Source organism: Gavialis gangeticus, unplaced genomic scaffold (assembly GCF_001723915.1).
Source record: "Gavialis gangeticus isolate Ggan-Ray unplaced genomic scaffold, GavGan_comp1, whole genome shotgun sequence".
NCBI lineage: Eukaryota > Metazoa > Chordata > Crocodylia > Gavialidae > Gavialis > Gavialis gangeticus.
In genome coordinates, this window is record NW_017729024.1 from 23,568,599 (window position 1) to 23,579,595 (window position 10,997).

The 10,997-nt window shown below is 45.3% G+C and overlaps 1 protein-coding gene across 9 annotated transcripts in view; it reads left to right on the plus strand.

Moving 5' to 3' along the window:
- The window catches only part of BDP1 (B double prime 1, subunit of RNA polymerase III transcription initiation factor IIIB), an 80,182-nt gene that overhangs the window by 27,407 nt on the left and 41,778 nt on the right, over nt 1-10,997 (plus strand). For all 9 annotated transcript variants that reach the window (XR_002097277.1, XM_019516967.1, XM_019516973.1 and 6 more), the window contains 8 exons: nt 254-416; nt 2,126-2,208; nt 3,012-3,249; nt 6,171-6,349; nt 7,627-7,834; nt 8,071-8,252; nt 8,876-9,083; nt 10,021-10,148. Coding sequence is in view for 8 of the 9 variants with exons in the window: in XM_019516967.1 (XP_019372512.1) it covers nt 254-416; nt 2,126-2,208; nt 3,012-3,249; nt 6,171-6,349; nt 7,627-7,834; nt 8,071-8,252; nt 8,876-9,083; nt 10,021-10,148 (1,389 nt within the window). In the remaining variant the exon portion in view is untranslated. The remainder of the gene's footprint in view (nt 1-253; nt 417-2,125; nt 2,209-3,011; nt 3,250-6,170; nt 6,350-7,626; nt 7,835-8,070; nt 8,253-8,875; nt 9,084-10,020; nt 10,149-10,997) is intronic.

Here is a 10,997-nt window from a genome sequence, read left to right on the forward strand (position 1 = left end):
CCCCCCCCGCCGGCTGGGGGTTGGGCTGGTGTTGATTCACACCCCTTCTCTTGTGTGGTCAGATTGGGTCCACCTGCCCCTGTGCAGCTGAATGGGGCCCACTGCACTCACCACTGGTCACTTTCCATCTGACCCACCAGCCAAAAAAGTTGAGTACTGTTGGTATACATCATTGAAGATTGTGTAGGCATGATGTTTTTATGAAGCAAATGTCAGCACATCTTGAATGCCTTACTCCTTTACTCTTGTGTAGAGAGACTGAGAAAGTTGTTACTGGAAGGACAGCAGTGAGAGGGCGTCAGCAGAGATTTAAACCTAACCTGGTAGGAGCTTCTGGAAAGAAGAATGAGCCTCTTCAGGCAGAAAGAGAAGATAAAACTCTTCATTCAGAGACTGATGGAAAAACAGAAGAAAAGGTATTTTTTTGAGTGTTAAATGGAAATAAGTAACTTTTGTTTGGCAAAATGACTAACTTACACTAACTTATGCAATTAACACAAAAACAAAATAATGCATTTTTAATTTTTTTGATTATGTTAGTCATGCACGTTAGTTTGACCAGCAGAGTGGACCAGCTCCAGACCAGCCAGAACCTGTGTACACAGCCCTGACCCTGGCCTGTCCCACGCCTGCTCTAGACTTATCTGCCCATGGTGAGCAGCAGCAGCAGCCAGACAGAACCTGCTACTTGGCATGGGGAAAAAGTGGCCCCTGTCCCTTGCCACTGCTGAGCCCCTCTTGCTTCAGCTGCCCAGAGCCCGCACCTGAGCTGCTTTGTGGCTGCCATCACCATTGTCTCTGGGCTGCCTAGTGGGGCTGTGGTGTCAGTGCAGAGGAGCTGCAGGGCAGTCAGGGCGTGGGCTCGAGGTGGTTGCAGCAAGAACTGGGCAGCAGTGATGAGGAGTGGCCTCTTTTTCTCTGCGCTGAGCAGCAGCTTCTGTCTGGTCACTGCTGCTTCTCAGCGTGGGCAGGTGAGCTTAGAGCAGGTCACATGGGGAGGGTCAGGATTGGGGCTGTTTACACAGATTCCAGTTGGTGCACTCTGGCTGGGGTGAGTCCAGAGCGGGCACAGGGCAAGCTGGGGTTGGGGCTGGGTCTGTGCACTGTTGGTGGTGGAGAGGAGCCACAGGGCACATGAGCTTTGGGATGTTGGGTGGGGGGGGTGCTGACTATTTAACTGTTTGATTAATATTGTGACTAATTGCAACATTTTTTTATCTTGCAACTAATTGTGATTTAATTTTTAATAGTTTGTTAGCCTTTGAACATGGCCAGAAATCAGTAGTCCTCTTAACAGTTCTTTTTATTTTTTTCATTGTTAATCATTACTAATAAAGTGGTATTGTCTAGAGCCGGGGCAGGCAAAGTCTGGCCCATGGGCTGGTTTGGTGCTGTGGTGGACTCCATTTCCCAGCAGCCTCTGCCTGCACTGCTGTGGCCAGTTTCCATGGAGACCCCAGCAGCAGGGCTGTGAAAAAGCGAGGTCAGGGTTTCCATAGAGTGGTTTCAGCAGCACTGGCAAGGCAGATGGCTGGGCAGGGAGCTGTGCCAGGGCTGGGGCCAGGATCTTGCAGTGGTGGCAGTGTGGTCTGGAGCTGGGGCAGAGCCATGATATGCTGCCTGCATACTCTGCGCATGGGCATAGAGGCAGCGGATTGCAGTTCTGCCCTGGATCCAGACCATGCCGTCAGCACCACAAGATCCCAGCTTCTGCCCTGGGCCCCAGAGCAGCTCCCTGCCCAACTGTCCACTCTGCTGGTGCTGTCGGTGCCAGTCTCCATGGAAGCTGGCCATAGTGATGCAGGCAGCTGCTGCTGGGAAATGGAGTCTGGCCACTGTCTGGATCCACCATTTTGCCCACCTCTGGTTTCAAGGCTTTGATCAGTTTGGGACATCACTTTTGCTGGATGTTTGTTAGATGATGGGTCCGAAGAGCTTTCCATCCTGTTGGTCATGAGACTGCTGCATTATGAAAGTTAGTTGGATCAGCTATCTTCTATGGCTGAAATGAAATTGTCACCAAGATCTTGTCCATAAATTTGAGCACCAGCTCTGATGCAAATTACTTTTAATTATTTCTGACATATATGACAAGAATTAACCTTAATTTTCTATTCTTCTTCAGAATAGTAACCAAGGTAACAAATCTGATGTTCCCAGAGTGGAAACAACAAAAAAAGATGGTAGAGTCTCAGGGACTGAATCTCAGTAAGTATGTAGAGAACAGGAAGATGATCTTGCTGTTTTCAACTCTTTCAAGTTTTTCTGTTTTCTAACAGTGTTTTCTAGAGTAGTGAATATAAAGGCTTTTTCTTTTTACATGTCTTTGAGGCAATCTTTTCCCCCCTCTTTCTAAGCCTTGTAATGAGTGGAGTAGGAGTCTAAATTGGTTAAAACACACATTTTGGACAGTTGACAAGGAGCAGGTATAGCAGTTGGTTAAAAGGAATGTCAGATTTTATAAATAATAAATCCTGAACTGAAAACATACTATTGTTAGGTTTCTTAATCCACATACTTCAAGATGTGGCTTCCTATCTGTGAGCAAGTTTTTCTGATTATCATCTTTGATGTTTCTTGCAATTTTCAACAGAGATGCTGGCTGTAATGTAGACCTGTAAGAAGGTGTGGTGGGTGTGAAGGAGATTTGTCAAGTAGAAAAATGAGAGGAATGAATAGGACCCTATAAAGGATATGGGCACTCAAAGGTGTGGGAAGTAATTTGTCAGTGATGAATACTCAAACACCTGACTAAAGGAGTGAAATAAATTTATGAGGGCCTGATGGTATTTGAGAGAGTGTATAGCTTTCCAGATTGGGGCTGGATCAACTTTTTTGTTATATGATGTGCTTGGAGTAAGAGCATAAAAAGTCCTTGGCTGTAAAGCTGTAGCCCTTCCTTGTGCTTCTGACTGTCTCATGGTGGCAGGATAGAGTACAGTGTGAATCTCTGCATTTTCAAAAATTGTTTCAACATCTGAGATGCATTCAAAATTGTATGCTTTTTCTAGGTCTGAAGAAACTGCTCAGTCACAAGAAGATGGCAAACAGAGTGTACTCAAACCAGCACCACTAATGAGGAGTCGAATGCAGAGGCCAAAACCAAATGTGGAGAGGGCAGCTGTGAGACAGGGAACACTGATACTGCAGACAGATCTTGGAAAGGCAAAAACTGATTGTGGTGAAGCAGTGGAGAAAGATTTGATACACTGTGAAGACAAAACAGGCGGTTCACTTCTCACTGCATCTGTAAGTTTTTTATTTCTGAGCAGCTGAAGGTTTTTGTAGCTGTTCTGGCACATTTTGTGTTTCTGTGTGGGGGCCCAGATTAGAGATATTTTAGAGTAATAGTGGACAAAGTGCAGTCCATAAAACTCTTTAGTATAGGCTGAAAATACTGTAAAGCTGAATTTTGAATCTTAATAGAACAGGAGTGGGTAAAATACGGCTCCAGCCCATGGCAGGTCCCTCAGTCCCACCTAGCTCAGACGCAGTCCAGCTGTGGCAAATCCTGCCGCCCCCTGGGCAGGCAGTGGGGCTGGGGCAGCTCCACAGCTAGACTCCCTTTCTAGGTAGCCCACATGGTGGCGGCTCCTTCCGGTTGCTGCCGCTGCTAGCTCCAGCCCCATGGTACTGCCGGGGACCTGTGCTGCACAGCCCTGAGCTCGTGCACCCCATACTTGCTCAGATCCTGTCTTTCCAGGCTCAGCAGCGGTGGTGTAAGACAGAAGCTGTTGCTCGGTGTTTGCGGGGGCAAGCGGCCTCTCCGCCTCACCACTGCCAGACTGTTCCTACTGCCCCTGCCCATAGCTCAGGCTGCCCAGCAGGGCAGTGGTGGCAGTGCAAAGCAGCCTGGGCAGTGCGGTGTGGGCTTTGGGCAGCTGCAGCAGGAATGGTCCATCAGTGGTGAGGGGGAGGGCCGCTTTCCCCTGTGCTGTGCAACAGCTTCTGTTCTGTGCTGCCATGGCCAAGCCCAGAGCAGGTGCAGGGTGTACCAGGTCAGGGCTGTGTCCGGGTTCTGGCTGATCCAGTCCTGCTTGGGTGAGTCTAGAGGTAGGTGTGGGGCAGGCTGGGGCTGTGCGCTGCTGGTGGTGGAAGGGAGGTGCCACAGGGCACATGGGCTTTGGGCTGTTATGGGGCAGGGGTGAGTACTGACCATCTTATGGGGGGCATGCGCTCAGGGGCTCCCATGCACATCCCACTGTACCCACAAACCCTCCCCTGCAAACCTCACTCCCCCTCCCTCCCCCATGCGCCTCTGGCTGGAGCCCTACTCACTGCTATGCACACACACGTCCCACCCACACACATCTCCACACATCCGCACAAATGCAGCTCTCCACACACCTCCACACCTACTCACCCATACTCCCCCCTGCCTGCCCCCCCCTGCAATATACAAGAGTAAGGCCTCATTTTCAGTATTATGCAATCACACAAACATGCACAAATCAGGACAAAAATATTTTTAAAAATAAAATTAAAATATGTTATTGTCAGTGTTTGATTTTTAGTGTATGATTTTTTTTTCTGGTTCCAAGATGGCAAACCTCCTTCCAGAAAGGAGTACTTCTGGAGACAAGGGGAGGAACCTCCTGTGGCAAAGGTCAGGGCTTGGGTGGGGGGGTAGAACTTCTGGTCCCAGGATACTGACCAGAGGTGGGGCACCTGTCAAGAGGGGAGCTACCCTTGCGGCTCTCAACAGCTTGCCAGAACTCATTAAGCAGCCCTACATCTGAAATAATTGCCGGCTCCTGTAGTAGAACTTGGAGCGGCTGTGTTTTTACAGGAGATGCGTATAACATCCCAAGAGTCCAGAGCAGGGCTGCCCGACTTTCAGGAAGCCGAGAGCCACAGCTCTGAATAAACTGCATGTGTAGCTTGGAGTCGGAGGCCTGGACTCACTACTGCCACATGGCCTCTTAGCACTCCCTTTCCCTTTCCTCCCCCCTCCCCCCGCCTTCTAGTTTCATAGGCAGCCCAGCTTCCCCTGCACCACCACCTGTCCAGCTCACCCCTCCCCTCCTTCCCCCACCACCAACCTCCCATCCTGCTATACCCACAGCACCCTGCCTTCCCCTCCATGCGCACACCCACCAGTGGTAAAGCTAACCTCACTCCTGCCTTGTGCACAGTGGAAGTAGCCCTCTTCCTGCTGTGCTGCTCCCCAGGGCCTGGGAGCAGAAGCTAGACGAGGCAGAAGAGCCTGAAGAACCCAGCTGCTGTGGCAGGAGCAATGGTTGGGGGAAGGGAGTGGAAGTGATGGCAAGAGCTATGGTAGGAAGAGGGATCAGTGGCAACCATGCTGGGAGCCCATGGTTTGCATACCTTATCTTGGATTTGTGTAAATAACAGATGCTCCCCCCCAGTGCCCCTTGGACGAGTTGCTTGCAGCTCTGTCCTGTGCCCCAGCTGTGCAGGGCCTGCCCCAGGCCCACTCCCTCCCTCACTGCTGTGGGAGGGGGGCTGGGGCAGGGGCTGGGCCGGGTGGTGGGGCAAGTGGGGTGGGGTACATGTGCCTCCCAAGCCTCTGCTTGTCCCACCACCTGGCCCAGTGGGGGCCCCACTCCCCCCAGCCCCTTCTGCCTGTGCCCCACTCCGTCCCTCACTGCTGGGGTCTCAATCTGCCCTGTCTCCCCCCTTCCCCAACAGACTTACCTGCTGGGGAGTGTGCTCCCAAATAATTTTTTGTTTCCCTGCCTCAATCTGCACCCCTGTACCCCTCCACTGACTGACCTGCTTGGCGGCAAGGGAGGGGGCGGGGCGGGGGTGGAGCGCAGTAGATCTTGGGTTGCATTTTAATTAAAAAAAAAAAGATCTACTTATAAAGGTTGGAGACCAGTGGTTTAGCATGCTGGGAATTGTATTCCTTACCTTTTACTGTGATGTCAGCTATAAGAGGCAGAGAAATGCAGAATCCAAACTTTTTCTTAGCAAAAATAAAGGTCAGTATTTCTAAATATATAAACTTGAAATTTTATATAAATATTAATAATTTGAACTTTTATGTTAAAAGATCTGCAGGTGCTAACTCTGTCTAGGAGCTCAGAAGAAATAACTTACAAAGAAGGAAAATATTATTTTGTGAAACTTAATTTTCAGTACATTTCATCTTATAGAAAAGTGCGTAGACAGGTCTCATTAACAAGTGAGATTTATATTTCTTTTAGGATGCCATCCAGGCACACTTGGAAGTATTAGAGAAGGAAGCTGCTGCAAATCCTGAGAAGTTGGCTTCCACACATGAAAACCCGCATTCCCTGAAAGAGTCCTTAGAATCTGAGAGCTGTGAACAAGTAAAAACAATTCCTGGAGGTGATTTGAAAACTGGTTCCGATTCTGATACAGGGTAAGTTTTTGTATAGAGTGTAGGGCAAACTCAAAAAAAAGTCTGTCTTGCCCTATTTACCTGAATCTAAGACAACTTTGAATTTAAGATGACCCTCAGTAATCAGATCCTACACATGGAAAATGTTAGTGGTGGGAGGCAGGTGGAAGGGGAGCAAGTGGGTAGGAGGCAAGCAGCCTGACCCCTGGTTCTTGCACCATCCCCGCTGTTGCTTCTTCCACCCATACTGTCTGCACCCCCACCACTTCTACTTGCCTACCTGCCCTCTGCAGCCTGTGCCTTCCCCTGCAGTCTCTGCTCCCCCTCCCCCTCGCCACTTACAATTTCTGGTGGCTTTGGCCTCATTCCAGTCCCAAGCTAGCCATTCAATAGTCGTTGCAGTGGCAGGGGACAGAGGACCCCCTGTCATGGTCAGAATTGCAGCTGCAGCAGGTGCCTGTTCCCTGCCTCCTGCCTTGTATGGGGGGCAGGAGGCTTTCCTTTTTTTTTTTTCTCTCCACGTTGAGTGAAGTGGGGGCATACCTTATCTTGGATTTGTGTAAATACTGTAATATACCATTAATCTTCAGTTTTAAGCACATGAATTTGTTGTTTCTAAAACAAATGTAAAATAGATTTTTAACCAAGAGGATAGATATTAGACCATTTTAATACTGGACTCTTAAGTGGGGCGGGAAAAGAGTTGGAAAGCCAAGATGACTAAGACTAATTTAAAGTATCAGTTTTCAAGTAAGAATTTTTATGAGATGCCCAAAATCTGCCTAATATCCATTTCATAGCAGTTTTTAGCTACACATACTGAGGTATTGCTTTGACCCTCTAAATATGTGTTTTAGACTTTCTGGTAAGGCTTTACATTTGAGAATTGTTTTTTAGTTCCAGTGTACAATGCTATAGGACAGGGTGAATCAAACTTCTTTTATGAGTTGCGTATTTTGCGGGGGCAGGAAGTAGGCTACAATTATCCTAAAGCTGCCCTTGCTTTTTACCAGTGCATCTGTTTCCCTGCACTTTTACTTTGTAATCCAGCCAGTGCTGGTTTAAAGCTCTTTCTGATCTGTGACATGCTAGCTTTTCTGATCCGTACTCACCTCTAGCAATAACTCAAGTAATTGAAAGCCAGGGATTGTGTGTTTAGGTTACTATACTGATGGGGCAGCATATGTGCTCTTCTGTAAAACAGCTAATTTTAACACAAAGTTGGGTGCCGTCATATGTGGCTCTACATTACTATGTTGTTGCATGTATTTCAGTTTGTGTTTTCTTTGATCAAACAGAGATTCAGGTTCTCAAAAACAAGAAAGAAAAGATAAGCCAGCACAACTATTAAGGGGTCAATTTCAAAGGCCAAAGCCTAATTTAGGAAGGTCAGCTGGAAAAAGGGAAGTGTCAGGAGCAGATAAAGATGTATCTGATGACAACACTGATAAAGAAGAAAAAAGTTTGCAGTCTGACTGTGAATGCAGCTTGCTTCCTGACCTAGACGTAAGTCTCTTTGTAATTAGAGTTGAGCCTTCAGATATGTGGAACCAAGCACAGCATTGCTTGGGATCTTTAGTTTTTTATTAGGATTTGGTGCGGGTGGGTATGGGTAGGAAGCTTATAAGCAATATTTAATAATAATTGTAATGGATTCACAAGGTGTCCCTTTTAGACTGATCCTTTCTTTTGCACAGTACATTTTGGCTCTGATGTTTGCTGCCTTATTACATGTCTTCTAGAAAACAGCGAAATGTGATGTCCTGCCTTTAGGAAAGAACGACCTTGCTGACTCTCGGGAGGTATCTGTAATACCATTAGTTAATCAGTCCCCAAAGAAGCTGTCAGGATCTGAGAGTGATGAACCCAGCAGATCTTCTCCACCTGCAGATAACGAGGAAATTGCTGCACCTGTTGCTGTAGGGTAAGGTTGTGGATACTTTTATTTCCCAAAAATAGGGAGGGAGTTTTTAAAGGCAATTGTTTTGTCTTTTAAATTGCTTAAGAAAATCAGGTGATAATACTTTTTTAGTTGTAGAATTTTTTTTTTTTATGTAGCAGATATAGAAATGCTCTAACTCAGTTTATTTCTGTCCTAAGCTTCAAATTAGTGTATGTTAACTTCTGGGTGTCAAAGGTTCTATTTTGATAAGTGATACCTACTTCAATATTTTCATGATAATTGGGTGCATTTAAACTACAGCATAAACTCAATTTACTCTTCTATCTGAAGGGACCCGGTGAATATCACAATTTTTTTTGTAACAGTGAGTGAGCAAACAATAAGGATAATGCAGCTGACTTCTGTAATGGAAGTAGTCAGTACTGAGATTTCTATAATGCTCTGCTCTTGTAAGTTCTTATTGAAAAGAAAAGGAACTGCCACTGTTTTCATGCATATTAATGAGGTTTTTGTGTTCATGCCTGTCTTTCGTCCAGAAACACAGGCACATCTTATGAAATGTAGATCAATGGATTTGTAGGTCCTTATATTAAGTCTCTGTAATATTTAGCTGTTCCAGTGTGTGCATTTTCTCTTCCTCTCAGGCTTTACAATAAAAATATCCCTCAAGAACAAAGTAAACCAAGCTCTCTTCAACCAGCCCAGTTAGTGAGAGGCAGATTCCAGAGGCCCAGGCCAAATATAGGAAGAGGAGTTGGGAGGAAAGAAACACGACCAATGGAAAAAAATGAATCTGAAGTTGAGCAATCAATACAGCATAAACATGAATCTTCCAGTAGCTCATTGACCACAGTAAGTTTGAGAGAAGTAAATAATTTCAGTAAAATGCCTTGCATCTGTTTAGCTTCTCCAAAACAAGTATATGCATCAGTTAAGCACCAAATAAATTAGTGTTTGGAGGATGTAATACATGGTAGAATCCTAAGCATGTTGACCTGTTGCACACAATACTGCAACAGGGTCTTTGCTGTGGTTCAACTAATAAGTAAAAGTTTATGGAAAACCACATGCATCTGACTTCTCAATTGGGTTGCAACATGGAGGGGAAGATTATGCACATCCAAGTAATGCTGCTGAAACTTGTATCAGTATTTAAAAAATTAACATAATCCTTTCTGGTTTTAAATAAACCCCTTTCTGAAGAAACTGAGGAAGAGTGGCCAGAAAAGGCATCAAAGAGTGTAGAAGAATCCTAGTCTCATCCAGAGCTATTTTTATTTTGAAAGCTTTTGTTTTATGCTACACTGCTACTGACACATGCTGGCTGGATTTACTGTGTGTGATTTTGCACAAGTAATTTTGGTGCCTCTGCCCTTCATTTTGAGTATTTGTAAAATGGAGTACAATTAGCTATCCCCTGTGTTTTCCCAAAATGTAATTCATCTAGCTTTTAGTTTATATTAAAAACCTCTGAAAGGTGCTACATATAACTACAACCAATATATCTGAAATGTTGGTATTTGGGTGTGTAACCACCCTGGATCTAAGAGAATTAAGTACCTAACTATAGATATTTAGTTTCCTGGAGTTACTTGCTTAGGTGCACGGTATTTCTTTGTCTTCCAAAAAAGAGCTAAGAAATGTCTGTAAAAATCCAGTATATCTAGAGGGTTTGCCACTGAAGAAAATGCAAGCTTTAAAAAAGGATTGCATAGGAATTTTTTGGTACTTGCTAACAGAAAAATGTTTCCTTTCTTTATGACAACTATTGATATGTTTTCTGTCCAAGGTAAAGGGTGAAAATGAAGTCATATGTTCTGAACCTTCAGAAAAATTGTTGGATTGTGAAAAACAGACAGAACAAGAAGAATCTCAAGTGCCCAGTATTTTACAAAATGTGTCAAATGAACAAAGCAGGTGGGCCAAGTTTTTGTGGGAAAAGTTTTGAGGGGAAAAAAATGTATGTATATAAGTAACAGATTTGTTACTTTTATACCAGGTGTTTCATGGAGGGGGAAAAAAAAAGTAACAAATCTGTATACAGGGGTTATTACTTTTCTTCCCACTGGAAAACAATATGAAGAAATGTTTTCATTATGCAGATTTCTCTAGGTGAGCCAAGTTACTGGTTACTGTTTCTCTACTGCCATCTTGAATGGGTTTTGCCATCAGGTGGCAGGGTTTTTCCAAGTATATACTGTATTTACCTGAATCCAGGAAGACCTCAAATTCAAGACGACACCCTAATAGTTAGATTCTGTATGTGGAAATATTTCTAAATTTGTTATAATTTTCTGTGTGTAGAATTTAATTGTTGGAGGGTGGCCTTAAATTTGCCTCTCTCTCCACTACAGCAGGGAAGAGCAGTGACAGGAGGCCAGGAAGTGGGGAGGAGGAGGAGGGGGAAGATGGCAGGGGGAGTCAAGTGGCTTAACCCCTGCCATCTGTACTCCTGGCACTGCCTCCCTCTCCTCTCCTCCCCTCCCCCCAGTCTACCCTCTGGCATTTCCCCACTGCAGTACCTACACACTGTGGCACCTCTTCCCCTGCCCTGCTGCCCTTAAACTCTTGGGGCTCTCCTGCTCTTAAGAGCAAATGTAAGGAATGCCCTTTTGCCCTTTAAACCCCAGAAGATATTAATGCATACCTGGTTTTTTTTTTTTTTTTTTTTTACAAATACATGGGTAGAAGCATCTCCAGACCCAATGCCAAGATTGAAGTACTTTAGTTCAAGAAACTGGGAATCTCCAAAGCCAGCTCTTTTCA